The 17,023-nt window shown below is 42.4% G+C and overlaps 2 protein-coding genes across 2 annotated transcripts; one reads left to right on the forward strand and one right to left on the reverse strand.

Annotated features, from left to right (window-relative positions):
* Nucleotides 1-4,953: 4,953 nt before the first annotated feature.
* Nucleotides 4,954-7,366, reverse strand: fosab (v-fos FBJ murine osteosarcoma viral oncogene homolog Ab). The gene is made up of 4 exons (XM_083934428.1): nt 7,098-7,366; nt 6,497-6,715; nt 6,279-6,386; nt 4,954-6,166 (listed from the first exon to the last, which is right to left on the reverse strand). Exons 1-4 carry the CDS (start codon nt 7,227-7,229, stop codon nt 5,492-5,494), a joined length of 1,134 nt encoding a protein of 377 aa, XP_083790554.1. The 5' UTR covers nt 7,230-7,366; the 3' UTR covers nt 4,954-5,491.
* A 4,691-nt stretch (nt 7,367-12,057) lies between these two features.
* Nucleotides 12,058-14,527, forward strand: LOC310961958 (protein c-Fos; the record flags this gene model as incomplete). The annotated part of the gene is made up of 4 exons (XM_083934273.1): nt 12,058-12,186; nt 12,700-12,915; nt 13,510-13,617; nt 13,820-14,527. 4 exons carry the CDS (start codon nt 12,058-12,060, stop codon nt 14,525-14,527), a joined length of 1,161 nt encoding a protein of 386 aa, XP_083790399.1.
* Between the last annotated feature and the right edge of the window lie 2,496 nt (nt 14,528-17,023).

Genomic DNA, 17,023 nt, shown 5'->3' on the forward strand with positions numbered 1-17,023 from the left:
GTTGAGGGAACACGGGATTGAGGAAACACATGGCCGTGGGAACATTTGGAAGACTACATCAGTGCAAGGGCAAAGACCCTGAACAAGAGATTAAATGAACGCCCTTTAAACAGAGACCATCCTGTGATGACAACTGAGCAGAAGCTTGATTTGCTACATTGAATACAGTGAGATACAGGTGAAAGCTCTGGAAACTATAATAAGTGGGAATTAAAATTACTTTTTTAGTAAGTGTGTTGCAGAATGAGGACAACTTGACCTCATGTTTAGTGAATCGGCACAGTGAAAGAAATACAACAGTTCACTAAAAGTATTACCTTTCATATACGTCCCATCAGCATGTGCAGTCAAGCAGCACAACAGCACAACGTCTAAAGGGCCCAGCGAAAAATGGACAAAACAACATAACTATGAACACAGCAGTCCTTTGAGACAACCAGAGGTTTTGAGGATATTCTAGTGGGGCCCTTTCACAGACTACAGTAGCCTACATGTATGACTTTGGGCCCCCTAGTGGGTCAAAATGAGACAATGATAGTGATAGAGTGTGGGAAGACGTGTGCTAACATGCAAGTTGAAGGCAGTGAAAACCACCAGTAGATGGATCAGGGGCTTTAACATATTTAACAGGATGAACTGGAGACCATCTTACAATGGGATCACACCCACCGTGACGCCAAAGGACATGATGATGACTTGTTCATTCATTGTTCATTCATTGTCCCACCACTCTTACTCGGCCCACACCTATCTTTGTAATTGGCTTTCATTTAGATACAGCTGTAAAGTTGCATCACTGCATCTTGCATTGTTATTGGGCCAGGGCCGTAATGTGTGGGAGAGGGCCCTTCCCTACTTCCGTTCCCAACGCTTGAACCACACCCATCTTTGATTTCAGCCTTCATTTTGACCTGAACTACACACCTGTAAAATTTTGTGATAAACCGCCTCTGTTGTAGTTCCTGCTACAGTAGGTGTCTCCAGGACCACATTTTGCCATGATGACACACAGACAAATCAAACAAGGAGAAAGCAATACCAGCGTCACTTTAGCGTCTGGTTAAAACAGGCAATCTTAGATGGGAGTTTGCGGCACTAAATCTTAGATTAATAGACAAATATTCCTTTAGAGGTCCTTAACACCAGTCAGGGTTTGTTGTGGCATACTGAGAATGAGTTCAAGTTGTTCTCTGTAATGAATATAAAAGCTTGACCCTGTTTCATACCCTCTAAACTCTCTTGGACAGTAGACACACGCTTTAGCTTAATAAGCAACGACTGATATACTTATATCGTTGTACATAATTTAAATCTGCCCCATTAGAAAGATATTAATACTGTAGTTATACAATTACAAATCATCTATTTTAATTTTGTTGTTATTGTTGTGTAAAGATTTTCACTTCTCAAAAATGTCTTTAATGTATGTATAATATTATGTAATATTATGTCCAGTATGTGATAATGGTAAATCTGGGTTATGAAACAGACATATTAGGCTCAGTGTTGGCTGGGGTATTTTGAAAATCCCAAAAGCTATTATTTTTCTGTCAGCGTCTCAGGGATTACCCAATTACATATGATAGAGCTGTCCAGTTTCCAGGGAAACATCCTTGTTACCGATCCCACAAGACGAGGACACGCTGTTGTGTGGGGAGTCTGGCTCTTAGTGAACAGTAATTATTGGATAGAGAAATCCCTCCAGTATTGTAGCTTAGTGCGTCAAATAATCACTAAGAATAGCATGTCACACACTCCTCCATATACGGATCTTTTAGGTAAGAAATGGACTTCACTAATCGTTCATATTCCTGTGACTAATCGACATTTTACACATTGTAACCATACTTAAATGTGAATGGTACACCTGCCCATAAAACCTTACTTTTAATTTTTCTTTTATCATTTATATGATTATCCATACAGGAGCAATATTCATTAAATATTTCTAGCGGTGAGATGGACTCTTTAAGCCACTTGGAAAGCTACTTGAATAATTTTACAATTGATTGACTAACTTTATTATTACCTCTGGGCACTGATTCAACACTGCATGTCATTATGAAAGACTTGCTTTACAGAGTGTAATACTTCCCTGAATCAACTTGCACGCTGACGCAAGTTTCTACACACCCTTCCATTAATTACTGTCATTCTCTGGAGTCGTGCTTGTTATCACATCCAGATATTGAAAATACAAACAAAAATCAGGCCATTCGCTGATAAGAGCACATAATCCAGACAGTTAAACCTAATTTCTGATTTGTCATTCGCTAACACAGACTGTGCCCAGAGACTAAAGGAATATCTGCGTTGTGTCAGAGGCACTCACTCCTTTGACACAAAGAAAGGAATATATCAGGACCAGATCAGTCATTGCTTCAGTAATATGGTGTCGTTGTAAACACCCTGCTGGGTACCACTCTGTCACTCAGACAGACTTTCAGCCACCAGGGGAGGACACTGAAGTATCCATGGTTAAGGTTTCATATCCTCTCTCGACAAAAGAAAGATATCAGGGGATGTGTTTCTGGGGATATGGATCAGAGCCCACTGAGCTCTTGTCATGGTGGCACGGAGGCAAACTTGGCTGTTTCATCATCGCTGTGCTCACAATTACACCCAGGCAGGGATCTCTGTCTGTCTCCTTCCTGCTATCCGTACGCATCATTTTCTCTTTTTCCTCCTCCCTTTGCTCTCACTTTCCTCCTCTCTTCTATCAGGCTTACGCTGCCTGGTTCCTCCCCTGGGTTGCAGCACCGACGCAGGTTGGCGTCATAGTGGGTCTAATTTTTACTGCTGTTGATGCTGATGTTAAAAGAAGCAATAGGCACCTGCTATTTCTGCTGTTACCCCATCTCCCCGGGGCCAGCAGAGGGGTATAAATAGACAGTTATTAGGCACTGCATGGGCGCACATAGAAGCTTTATTGAGGAAAAAGAGGCTCTACTTAAGTAAAAAGGAAAACAGATAGGTACTCAGAATTGAGCTGTTACACAACAGCACAGTGCCAGCAAGACAAGGGGCTTTGTATAAACACAGTTTCAATCCAAGTGTCTGCAAGAATCTAAGAAGCATTTTACTTCTGCAACTTTAATTCTTTAAACTGTGTCAGATGTTTAATTTTTTGATTTAATTGAGGTTGAAGTTTGGAGGAGTAGGTGTGTGTCCATACAGGAAGTAACAACTGCTGATATCTAGACCGTGTTACACAAAAAGGGTGTGTGGCCATTGGAAGGGCACAAACGTCAGAGTAAGTTAGTTATTGTTTTATGGTAGTCTTCCACCCAGTGCGTCCCTCACACACACACACACACACACACACATACACACACACACACACACACACACACACACACACACACACACACACACACACACACACACACACACACACACACACACACACACACACATCACGCATTTCCTGTGCAAAAGCCATTAGGCAATCCCCCTTCCGTCAATTATTTTCATGGTGAAATATTGTTAAAAGGTGAGATGAGCAAGTGAAGTGAATAGAGAAGAAGGGAAGGGCAGGAAAGGTGAATGAACCAGATGATCACCAGATATGATAACGGCAGAAGTTCATTTGATTAAACTCAGCAGAAGAGTTTCACGAGACAGTCACACATTTGAAATGTATCAGTTTGTGTTAGTCGTGTTTATAAATTGTCCTTCTGATTAACAACTTTTTGTTTAGGACAAACAGAGTAGTGTTTACATCCAGACATGCATTTAACATCTTTAAGAGTGCCTTACATGCGACTGGGCATGCACCAGCTACAATAAAACACAAATGAATTGGGACATTAAGACAGTAATACAAAAGTAAAAAGGCACTAAATGCACATATTTTGAGTCAGTTGTAGCCTATGTTTCTAGGAAAACTAAACACTTCTTGGGGTCTATATATGTATTTATATATATATATATATATATATATATATCGCCCACAGCCAATAAAAAATATAATATGTTAGAGACCATTTGTGAATTAAGTTTATAGATCACCATCTTCCAAATGAGGTATTTCCATGTGAGCTACTCATTATTAAGGATTAATGGCACATCAGTATTAATTTCACCCCAGCTGTGCTTCCAGAAGAGGTGCCTTTAGAGTCTGTCTAGTGGGAATGAGGAGCAGGCTGAATAGAAACACGACTTTGCAGCCACTTTACACCTTGTCAGCTGTCCGCATGTCCGTTTGCGAAAGCCACACCAAGTTGCTGTCTGTCTGTGCCTCCATGAATTATTTCTGACTTTTCTTGCATTGATCTTTCACTCGTGTGCGTCTTCGACTGTGGGACGTGTGAGAGAGAGAACAGAATACATTAAACCAACGTAGATCGTGGTAAAAACGTTGTTTCGGATCCTCTTATGAATTGACTTGTATAACCATATGTGCGCAGCGGTTGTCTTGCGACGAGCACGTATGAAAACACCGCCTATCGTTTCGATTAGGGGAGCAATGCATGACGTTTGAACGCGTTTGTATATTCCAACAATCAAATCACATGGATCTGCAGAGAAATCCAAGAGACAAATGCTTGGATGCATGTGTTTTAACCGGGAAAGAAATAGTCCGTCTGCATTCTGATGGGGCACAGCAGCAGCGCGACTTCGTAGCGTTTCCATATTTGGACACGGATGTACAACGTCATCGCGCTATGCTTGCAAATCTAAAAAAATGGAAAGAACGCACTGACGTAGGAGCCCTGACGTGTAGTTAACCCTGGCAACAGACGGAACAATAAATAGAGCCAGTGGCGGCGCAGGAAAAATACTGCGATCCCTTATGGAGGCTAATTTTAGACGTTATTTGAATTGTATGTTGAATACCACTGCTATTTAGAGAGAACTGTTTCTATATGTGTGTGCATATTTAGATAGATAGATATATAGATAGATAGATAGATAGATAGATAGATGCCACAGATCCAACCAGACGGATAATTGAATTGAAATATCACTATCTTTTATTTACATGTCTTACAAACAACATTCATTGTTACTTTCTCTGTAAAAAACTAAATTGAAATATCATAAATTATAACCACTTATGTTTTCACAGAAAACTTCAAGATAGACCACTCAGACCATCATGGTTAAGACAAAGCATGTCTTTTTTCTTCTTTTTTAAAGGTTTTTCACAAACAAGTGCACAATTACTCTCACATTCCATCAACCAGAAAACAAACTGGATCAATTATAACTATTGCTCTGAACACACATCAACACTACAATAGGTTTGTTATCTAGCACCATTAAAATCATATATGAACTCATAAAACGACTAGGTGGTATTAGTTGAAACATGCTTTTTAACTTGCTACATTGGTGTAATAGGCAAGTATAGATAAAGGCAAATAAAATCCTAAATAATATGCTTCCTGGTAAAAAAGTCCATTCCATAGCCCTGTGGTCTGTACATCTATCTCACACATCGAGAAAATGTGCTTGATAGAAAGTATTATTGTTTGTGGTATAGTCTTTAAAGGGCCAGTAGGGTTGGGGAGCTGAGGGAATCGGAGGACTGGTCGTTGCTGCTGCTTCCTCTCCTGTGGGCGATGCCACAAGTTGGGAAGGTCTCTGCCTCTGGGAAGGTAAACATGAAAGAAGATGTGAAGGTGGTGCAGGCGGGTGTGCAGGTCACCACGGGCGTGCACAGGGGCTCAAAGTCACTGGTATTGGCTGTGGCGTGAAGGGGCTCCCAGTCCTGAGTTGTGTAGAGGGAGTTGGACAGGTCAACCTCTGGCACTGACCGCGCTGTCTCCATCTCCGTCTTTGCCAGCAGATCCAAGGACTCTTCCAGGACGGAGGCGTCCAGGTCTGTCATCTTGACCAGGCTGCTGGAGATGGTGGCGGTTGAGAGGATGGAGCTGCTGCTGGAGAAGATGGAGTTGGAGGTCGAGGTGAGGGTTGGCTGACTGGAAGTCATAGTGGTTTCATTTGGGAGGGTGGTCTGTGGCTGGGAGGACACTGCGGTGGAGAGGCAGGGGTGGGCAGGAGTAATGGAGACCATGGTGAAGTCAGTGTCCAGCTCTGAGGGGATTTTGCAGATGGGTCGATGGGCAGCCAGAATGAACTCAAGCCTTTCCTTCTCCTTCAGAAGATTAGCAATATCATTCTGCAGGTTTGACTTCTCATCCTCAAGCTCATCAGTTTCCTGCAAGGGGGAGAGAAATAGAGGAAGTGGCATTAGCTTGACTCTTGGATTGCTATTAGCTGTGGCAAGAAATACATTTCGATGAATGATGGTAAATCTGCGGTATACTTACAGCTTGCAGAGTGTCTGTAAGCTCTCTCCTCCTGTTGCGGCATTTTGCTGCTGCCTGCTTGTTTCTCTCTCTGCGAACTCTTTTCTTCTCTTCCTCCTCAGGTGTCACCTGCACATATTAATACAAGGAAAAGTTAAATCTCCAGCTCTTTGATAATTAATGCACTGTAACAAGGACGTTCTACGTTATGTAACACTTGATGATCAGATGATAATTACCTGTTCCATTCTGCCCCTCTTGTTAGAGTTGTGAACCCTGGACGCAGACCTCATGCCTGGTCTGGAGTATGCGGGGCTGGGGTTGTAGGAGGGAGCGCTGTGAGAAGGGGCCACTGAGGAGACCAAAGGCTGGACCATCCACTGCAGGTCAGGGCTTGTGGAAATAGCGGTGACGGTGGGGATGAAGGAGGCACTTGATGCTGTCAGGTCAGTGAAATCCTGTGGGTAATGAAGCAAGAGCATCATGAGTACATATACTTTCAGGAGGGGGGTGCAGCGTTGCAGGATGGTCTATAAAAAGCAGAGTGGTTTAAAAATATTCATATGATGTCAACTGTGACGTTACACTCTCTCTAAGGGGTTTCCAGGTGGATGAATGAAGTGAGCCTTGCACTGTGTGCAGACAGGTCAATAGGCTATTTCAAGCACCGCTCAGCATAGGCTATTACTTTGTATTATTTTAAACCCTTATGTTCAAGCTTTATGCCAATCATTTAGTAAATTACATTGTCGTTCTAAGTTGCATGCAAACGAATAGGCTGCATATCGCTTTAATAGGCTACATTGAAATGAAAGTGTAATCCTATATGACTGGACATACCTGAGACTGGGGGGATCCCATGCTGGAGTAAGATCCCGCTGGTGACGGGTAGTATAGATTGTCCCCGGACGGAGAAGCGGTGCTGCAGCGGGAGGAGGAATCGCACTCCGCGTTGAAAGTGGTAAACATCATCTTGTCCCAAAAATGTCAAATAGGAAGATCCAAAACAAATGTAAACTTGAGATGAGGAATTCCTTTTTGGAGGATTGGGAGAAACTCTTGAAATCGCCGCTCCCGATATGCTTTTTCTCTCGTCGTTGCTTTGCTACAGAAAGTTTGAGTGCCAACTCTGTGAGCTCGGAGCCCTTTTATAGCCTGCACAGGGCCGGCCGAGTGACGTGAGCAAAGGGGAGCGCTCTTCACCCGACACGGTGGGGAGAAAAACACCAAAACACTCACATAACAACGCAGCGACACCGCTAAATACTGCTTTTACATTGTTTGAATACACTAAAGGTCCAATGTCAAATGCCACGTGTGCTGTTTAAAGTTGAAAAGTATCATTTAAAAATATATTTTTTTATTCACCCTCGAGAAATGGAATATTCCAGAAAAGGGATCCCCGATACGTAATATTCCATATATGGTGCATCCTGTAAAAGGGGCGGATCTTTCTGGGAATACACCGCCTCAGATTGGCCCGACAGCGACATGACGTTATGTAGGACAACAAACACAGCGGCTGTTATGAAAAGAACTGGGATAATGGTCAGATAAGTCCATCCTACACAGCAGAGTGTCCTGCAGGTACACCTGAACATGCAGATCTGAGAGTGTCAAACAAACACATGTGAACACACACTGCCAGGGCATTTTTTTAACTCTCAATTTGAATCATTTTATCTAAATGTTATAGACAAGCCTATATCAAGACCACATGGGGCTGTTTCATGAAGGAAGTTTATCAGTTGATTTGAGAAAGAAAATTTAACTTTTTCCACTATAAGTTGCCATAGTAACTGAGCTTGAAATATGCTGAATTTAATTTATGGAACCAAATCTGCTGAAAATGAATCAGACTAACCAATCAATTACTGCTCTCACCATGGTCACGGGCAACTCTGCAGTGTCATCTCTGGATCTCACAATCTGTCATACAAATAACAAAAACAAATCTCATCCATTGAATTTAGTGGTAGAAACTATCACACTTCACATCTCACTGACATAGTTTCTGACTAACGATTTAATCCAGCAGCTCATACCGTGTCCTCATTCCTCTGTACAGACAGGTCAGAAATCAGGGATTTGAAGCTCTGCAAAGCAAGATTTGAAACCTTGACGATTGGTAACATTGAAAACGATACACTGCAAACACTGTAGTAGTGAAGCAATTACTTTACTTCAGATATTCAAATCCTATTTCAGTTTCAAAACCATGATTTTTACTTTCAGAACTTACTTTCAAAGCTTTTTTGTGACTACTGTGCAAAAAAACAAAACAAAAATGATATATGTAAGTGTAACACTGTTTCTAGCTTATCTGCGTTTCAAAGAAATGTCTTTATTTGAATAGGATACACGATTGTGCGTAATTTGCATGACATTCCAAACAACCATGCTTTCTAAACATGTGCCAGGAACATCATAAATACATGTCAGAGCAGGCGATTGCGTGCATGCTGCCGCAGGCAGTGCTTGTACCTTGTGTGCGCAATCCATGCAAGGGTGTGTTTAGTTGCAGAGCAAGCTGATAACTGGTTTACTATGTGTACTTTTCCACAGCAGCAATTTTTTTTTCTCAGGAGTGTATAGGCGTGAAAGGTCTTCCCCTAAAGACTGCGGTAGAGGGAATCCTCATGGTTTGCATAACCAGCTACGTGAATCACTGAAATGCAGCGTTGACACGGAGCCAACATTCAGACTTGATATTGCTCTGCAATTTAGGTTTTTGACTTAATTACTATTGTGCTTTTACAACTAAATTTAATTCCCAGGAAGTTCTGCTAACTAGCCCCCAATAGAGAAGTAGCCTCTAGGCCTCTAGCAAACAAGTCCAAGACAGTACTACTGCTACTTTTTTGTTGACATAGCATTTATAAAAAGTAATGCAGAGAACATAAATTCGGATCTAAATAGCCATTCATATTCATACATTCACAATAGTTGCATCTCTTTTCCTTTGCATTCTAAGGGGTCCTTTAGGGCAGTGGTTCCCAAACTTTTTCACATCAAGGACCCCTAAATTGACACAATTTAGACCAAAGACCCCCATTTGATTTGTCCCAGGGTCCCCATCTGAGAGGATTTTTGCTTTTAGATGTCTTATGACACAAAGTGTTATGAACCCACAGCCAAAAATAATCATAGCTTGCATTATGTAAGTGTGTTACTGGTGGATGGAATTAAAATGAAAATAAATGATACCCCTTTTTGCTTGGGACCCACTTTTGAGACCTATGACTGTAGGGAACCCCCTCTTTATTAAACAGTGCAGCCTACGGTCTACAGGCTGTCTGTTGTAAAAAAAAATAAAGTAGGTATTATAAGCTTTATTTGACGTCAACAAAGGTATAAGCTGTTGATAATAGTGTTATTGTGTCAAAGTGCATCAATGTAGGTTAAAAGCTTAATGTTTTGTTTCCCGCGCTCCTGTTTTGTTGAACATTCCTGGTTGTCGTAGCAACACTCCACCCCTTCGCGTCAGTGACGTCCTCGTTTTGCATAGCAACAACGATCGTTTGTGTTGTGATGACGGATCACTCGATGAGGTAAAATGAAAACGGCTCTGCAGCGTCGTCTGTGGAGAGGCCCCGGTTCCCGGAAACAGTGTCGGAGTGAGAGCTCTGTGTGTGCGGCGGCTCTCAGACTCTCTCTCTCTCTCCATGGTGTCTGTCTGCGGAGCAGCGGAATGAAACAGGACACCACACAACAAACACCCCGTGTACCTTGTGGATTGTTTAACTGGTTGGCAAGAACAGCAGCTTCCAAAGCAGCAGTGCTGACATCGATTATTTACACAGTGTGCAAATACACTGTTTTACAATGTTTGTTGATATTTAGAGATAAGAATAGACGCAATACAAAGATGTTCACTTAATTTAATTGGGACCATAATAATAATACTAATACTAATAAATAAACAAACGTAGGCTATGCTGCCTGAGTAGCAGTGGTGTTATTCAGGAGCGTAGTCTATTATCTATTTGCCTAATTTACATGAACTTTGAACACTGATGTCACAGAGTCTAAAAATAAACTCCGCCGGTCCGTGCGCATTTACGCTCAAGCGCTTTGATGAAAACATGTCTTTGAGCTGTAGTGAGGGGTGTCTGCAGTTATGTCCGACCTTTGAACCCCTCTGGTCTTGAGCCGCCGGTGAATGAATGGGGCTCAAGCCGACCACCTAATGGTGTGCCGGTAAAAAGCCCAAAGGGGGGCTGCGACTGCCGGGAAGCAGACTGTGGAGCGCAGCCCCTGTGAGCTGGGGAGAGGCCCCCTCTATTCACCAACTATCCCTTTCACTTCAGCGGATCTGTGAGGTCATTTGAAACCTAAATATAGAATACCCAGCCTATACAATCCCCTTTCTTATAAAAGATGAATTAGGCTGTGCGGGAATAACGCTTAGCTACACAATTTGGTGCCGATAAATTACATCAACACGAACAAAAACTGTGATGTTATCTCATGGAGGGTGATCACGAGGAGATCAGCCCCAATCAGATTAGTAAGGGCTACTTTTAGAAAAGCGGAGGCTCTATATTTTTAATTATCTGCAGAAACACATTAGTGTGATTTTATTATGATTCATAAATAAACCTACAGACTTATATTTGCATCAACAAGGAATGCCTACATATTCTTGGGGCTCCATGCAGTGCAGGGGACGTCTTCTCCTGCTAAAAGTAGCGCAATGACGCCGTTTTCAGGTAACCAAACAGTGCATGACGACCTGTTTTAGCGCATGTTTCACTTTCTTTTGTGACACACACACACACACACACACACACACACACACACACACACACACACACACACACACACACACACACACACACACACACACACACACACACACACACACACACACACTGCGCGCTCTCCGTTTTTCCACAGCGCGCCCCCTGTTCGCCGGAAATACCATATATGGCTCGGTCGGTCCATTCGGCGATTGGCTGCTTTTGCTAAAGCGACAGTTCTGTTGCTGGAGGAGCTCTAATCATATGCAGAGACAGGTGGGAAAAGACAGTGTGATGTATAGATGGCACTTAATTTAGCAGCTTCTATATAATGAGCCGGTGTGCTGGAAGCTGCGTGCATTCATTAAATCATGCTGGCTTTCACAATATTGGTCCAAATGATAAGTTGTTGCAGCTGATTTATCGCATTGTATCTTTTATAGAGTAGGGTACAGCAGCAGTGTTCTGAGCTGGGCTATTAGGAGGGAACCTCTACTGTTTGAAAGTGTTTATTAATATAATGCATTGCCGTCACATCCCTTCTCCTGCAGAACAATCCCGTTTCCATGAATTCACCAATAGAATTACGATGCGTCGAACATATGTGGACGTACAGGGAACATAATGTATATGATGCAGATGCTGCATACTTGTTATGACGTAGTTCATTCATGGCGATGGGCACCTCACGCAGGCGGGGGTGTCACTTAATATATGCTCGATATTTTCAATATGTGAGGTCATAAAATAGGTAAAAATGAAAAGGTCGCTACTATTTTTGTTCAGACATTTCACATAATTTGATTGTTCAATTGGAAAACACCTGCTCGCCTTTTTTCTCTCTTACCTCTCCCTCTGCGAGATGGTTCGGTCTCACCACACAGATTTCATTCATAAAATTCCAGCTCACTATAAAAGGCGGGCCTCTCCACACTATCTGCACAGTTACCATTTCTGAACCCGGCAAATGGAATATAAGTGAGGGTTTAGGCGTCAGTTTTCTACTTAGATTAGATAGACTGTTCTATCTTTTGTATGCAGTGATTTGAGACGAGAACATGCATCCAGACTCCAGCACTGAGTTCGACTCATCGTCCAGCTGTAGCACAGCATCGCCTGGCGGGGACACCCCTGGGTGCAGCCAGCATCCTCCTGACTCGCTTTCATCATCAGTGGACAGCGCCAAGGTAGAAGCGGATCCGATCATTCAAAATTAATAATAATCCTCGCAAATCTTGCAGGATCATTCATGCATAAGGCTAATTTAAAGTGCAAAAAGGGGCGATTATAGGTACAAAATGTTCACACATCATTTTATAGACAGCAATTTTCTTTAACATGAATACTGTCACGTGCTAAAGTCAATCTCTATAATCTCCATGCATCTTAGCAAATCTGCAAATTCAGAATCAGTCTTATTTCAGGGGGACTTTTGTACAGACATGGTCGTGACCTTTCATTTTAGTGATGGTGACGATAAAAATGAGTGATAAGGACGTGATGGTAATGCATCCGATTCCGACAGATTCGTAGAAAGTATTGATTTTGTCTTTTTTTTGGCATTCCTCAGTCAAATGATTGATGTACCATTTAAGCAGATCTAAAGGTCAGCCACGAGCGTGGTTCCTCACTCATCAGATAAGCTAAATGAGTGTCTGACTGCATGCATATGCGTTTCTCTGTGATGTGGCTGTGTCCAGGATACTGAGACCAGTGCAGCAGACTCTTTTGTTCCGACTGTGACTGCAATCTCAACCTCGCCGGATCTCAGGTGGATGGTGCAGCCGACGGTCATCACATCTGTCTCTCCGTCGTCCGGCCGTGCAAAGAGCAAAACCCACGGCTTGACCCAGTCCTCTCCCCCGGCAGGTGCAAAGAAGGCAAAGCCCTCCAACAGGAAAGGGCTGAAAGACAAGGTAGACTATGAAAGAAAACAGGACGGGGAGGGGGGGAGTGAAATGTCATTTTCAGAGATAACGTGGGCAGCCAATCAATGAATCAATCAAGGAGTCCGTATTGTTCTTGTAATGTCCTATCACATTCCTCCTTTAAAGAGGTGCATAAGAAACATGTTATTATCGCGATATTTCCAACAGGACGTGAGGGAGGATGCGGCTGTTTTTTTACTGTTAAAGGAAAATTAACGTAGCGGGTATAGTGCAAATAAAAGCCTGCAGGGAATATCGCGTCAGGTGATTGGATTGTGTCTAATTGATGCAGCGAGTAATTACTGTTGGAGTAACGCGCACAGCACTGTTTATGAATGGGATGGGAAATTGCATAAAAGCGCGCGCTCACGTGGTCGACTAGACCGTGCCAGTGGTGCAGCATTTTAACGCCTGAACTGAAAGTCTGCACCGACCAGATCAGTATTCCCAGCATACACCGCAACGAATATTTTCTTCTTTTTCTTCTTCTGGCAAGCGAAATGGTGCTGAGGAGCCAACTGCTGATATGGCAAAACTCAGCAGGATGCGCATTTAAATGGGCTATTTCTGATTGATTTCCAGCCTTCCAAAGAGGAGGAGGAAAGGCGGAGGATCAGGAGGGAGAGGAACAAAATTGCTGCAGCAAAGTGCCGTAACAGACGGAGGGAGCTGATAGACACCCTGCAAGCTGTGAGTATGCTGCTTTATGCAACCGTACAGTGAACATCCACACAGCACATGCACTCATCTGAGGACATATGCAGCACTGTATGACATGTTTCAAGATTACAGGCACACAGCAGGGAAGACTGCAGAGCACCAGAGGGCAGCAGTATCCTCACGCCTCCCTTATGCTTATTATTTTTCTGATTGCATCCCCCTCTCACCTCAGGAAACGGACACGCTCGAAGACGAGAAGTCCGCCCTCCAGACAGAGATCGCCGACTTACTGAAGGAGAAGGAGAGACTGGAGCAGGTCTTAGTCTCCCACAAAACATCCTGCAAACTCCCTGCAAATGATGCCGATGAGGAGGAGGAGGAGGAGGATAATGAAGAGGATGTCAACTCAATGCTGCAGGATCCTCCAGCCTCCCCCCAGCTGCTGTCCATCTTAGAGAATGAAAAAACCCCAGAGAGCAACATGACCATGGGAGAAGCCTCCATCTGTCAAGACATGGACAGCGTCCCTTGCATCCCCGCTGCGGCCATTTTGGGGAACTCCAACATCTTCCTCTGTTCTAGTGCTGAAGAGGAAGCAATGGAGGTCTTAAAGGGGGATGACCTGGATGACTTGGTGCCCAGCCTAGAGATGGCAGTGACTCCAGAGATGGCCGCATCTGTCCCTGATGTAGACCTGAGCGGCCCCTTCTGCATGTCAGACTGGGAAACCCTGTGCAAGTCGGTGGCAAACGACCTTGATTCCTTGAGTTCACCAGTCATGTCTTCCAGTCCAACTTGTAGCAATTACCGCACAGTGTTTTCCTTTAATTACTCTGAGATTGATTCCTTGGCTGAGGGCTTTGAGAGCCTCAAAGGCAGCCTCGGAGCGTCTGAGTTAATGAAAGATAGTCTTAACTCTCCGACACTTCTGGCCTTGTGAATGCAAAGACGTTATGCAATGATACTGTAATTGTATGCTAACCAGCCAGCAAGCTCTCTCTCTCTTTCTCTCTCTCTCTCTCTCTCTCTCTGGCTCTATCTCTCTCAAAAACAATGTTTTGTAGTGTGAGTTTTGATGTTGTGTAAATCTAAACATCAAAGGTTGTGAACATGACATGTTTTCTGTGACTGTAACAGGGTTGACTTCTTCCACACAGCCTGCGCAGTTCTCTGAGCCGAGACTTTGCGTTGGTAACAAAAATGCATGCAAATACAAGAGTCATCCTTACTCCGAGAAGAGGCGGTATCCAGTGGTTTTAAATGTGCCGTGAAGTTCGATCATGCCCAGTAGCCTAATGTATGTGTAATACTGTTGACCAAGTTGTGTTGTAACAAGTGAAAATAGCAGGATTACTAATGTGCAGTGTATAGGTGTCACATCTTGCTGTAAGGTGTCCACTAACATGACATTTCCTTTCATGTTTTTCCATTCAAAGATCGTGTTGTGTATTTTATCAAGATGTATTTTATGACATAGTTTATTTTTTTACTTATCAAAAATGATCAGATGCAAATATTGTATAACGCTGGAAATAAAACAAGACAACCACAAACAATGTCTGTCTGTTCATAGGAACAGGAATAATCCTTTGAAGAGAAAAATGGGGTTCTTGATCTTTCTATCATGTCACATGATCTTCATCAGCAGATGGAGTTTGCTCAGAAGTCGTGAAATTGCAGATATTCACCCTCTTGAGCACGTTAAGACCTTCTTGTCTGTAAAATAGGGATGTTTATCGGCCGATAACGAGAAATGAATGTTATTAATATTCCGCTAATGAAATAACAGCCAATAAATTACTGTCGATAATATGAAGATGAATCGCTTTCTTTGACTTGATAAGCACAGCATCTTCACACTCCTATGCTGTAGTGGTTGAAGCTGGTTTGTAATCTGCCAGTAAACACGTGTTGAGTACACTGACATGTCTGATTTGACAGATTGTGTCAAAGCACGTGATCTGAATCCTTAAGCAAAGTGCTCTATAGAAGCCAGCGTGATGCTTTTTCATATAACATATGAACATTTGAGAGGTCAGAACTGTGGAATATTAAATCCTCCATCTTTGCTCACTACATCTGAGCCTTTCTCACGACAACAACACACGAGCAGATCATTTTAGCAGTGAAGTGTGGCCACATAAAACCCACAGCCAAGTCCTGTGACTCATGTGACATGTTTATCTATGTTTGCAATAAGATCTTCCCAAAACACATAAACAAACCTCTAGGCCAAAGAAAATTGTGAATATTTCAGCACTTTGCTGGTGATTGGTGTGTTTTCTGCATTACCCTTAGGTGTGCATTCACCGCAGGAAATTTATCTTATTTGTATCGACCATGAGGAGACGGGAATTATCGGTTATGGGTGAAAAAAAACCCATATTGTGCGTCCGTACTTTAACCACTTTTTGTTTTAATTGGTCCTCAACTTGTCACTTCATGTGCCAATGAAGATCATGCAATATGAATGAAAGCTCCAAAACAGCCACTAAATGGACTTTGTGGCGTGACTTTTTCTACACAAAGGTTGAGAATGAATTTTGAACCTCAGCTTTTACAAGAACACCAACTATCAACATCTACACTTCAATGACAACTGAGTAGACTATATCTGAAAGATCAAGAAATATGATTAAATATTCATGACGCAGACCGGCCCATTTCAGAATAATCTATATTAGAGTATATTATTGGATTAAAATCTATAAATTGAGATTAACGGACACGTGATTTTAATGTCTAGCATAATCTATAATAATAATATTTCATGTCTTACTTGGTGCTATTTTGTATTAGTAATTTGAATCTGTCTAACAGGAAACTCAATTGATCAAATAAATGTTGAGGAGTAAAAAGTGCAATATTTCCCTGTGAAATGTAGCAGAGTAGAAGTATAAAGTGGGCTAACATAAGATGGAATTACTTTACAAATGGTATTTAAGTACAGTTCTTGAGTAAATGTCCTTAACATCCCTGAACAGCTATATTAGGTCAAGGATGAGCTCAGAGTATGAAATAATAAACCTTAACATCTACAACTCCATTACAACCATTCAATCTGATGCAGCCTAATATAATATGCAGATGCGGATTAATGCACAGGCTGGCCTATAGACTGCAGCCTAGGGGCCCCAGGTTCGAGGGGCCACAGATTGGCCTGTGATTGACTATTTTAAAATGTTTTAATTCATTACAGTGGGAAAAAACTTGCCTCCAATTGGAGACTTAGAAACATTTAAACAAATTAAGTCACTGATTGGACAGATATGAGACACATTTACCCAATCAGGTGCCATCCTGTGGCCGGGTTCATAAGGTCATGATGTCACTCACTGTAACTAAACAGTGCAGCGGCAAAATGTCAGAAAGGAAATGTGACAGCAGAGCATAAAAAGAAAAGCACAACAGCTGAAAGAACAACGGGACCAAGATC

Source organism: Echiichthys vipera, assembly GCF_963691815.1.
Source record: "Echiichthys vipera genome assembly, chromosome: 19".
NCBI classification, from domain to species: Eukaryota; Metazoa; Chordata; class Actinopteri; order Perciformes; family Trachinidae; genus Echiichthys; species Echiichthys vipera.

Excerpts from the sequence above, each read along its gene's own strand:
- fosab (XM_083934428.1), bottom strand. The coding sequence starts at position 7,229 with ATGATGTTTACCACTTTCAACGCGGAGTGCGATTCCTCCTCCCGCTGC. Across the intron at positions 6,387-6,496 it reads AGAGGGGCAGAATGGAACAG|GTGACACCTGAGGAGGAAGA; the intron begins GTAATTATCATC and ends TAATATGTGCAG. Across the intron at positions 6,167-6,278 it reads TTACAGACACTCTGCAAGCT|GAAACTGATGAGCTTGAGGA; the intron begins GTAAGTATACCG and ends TCCCCCTTGCAG.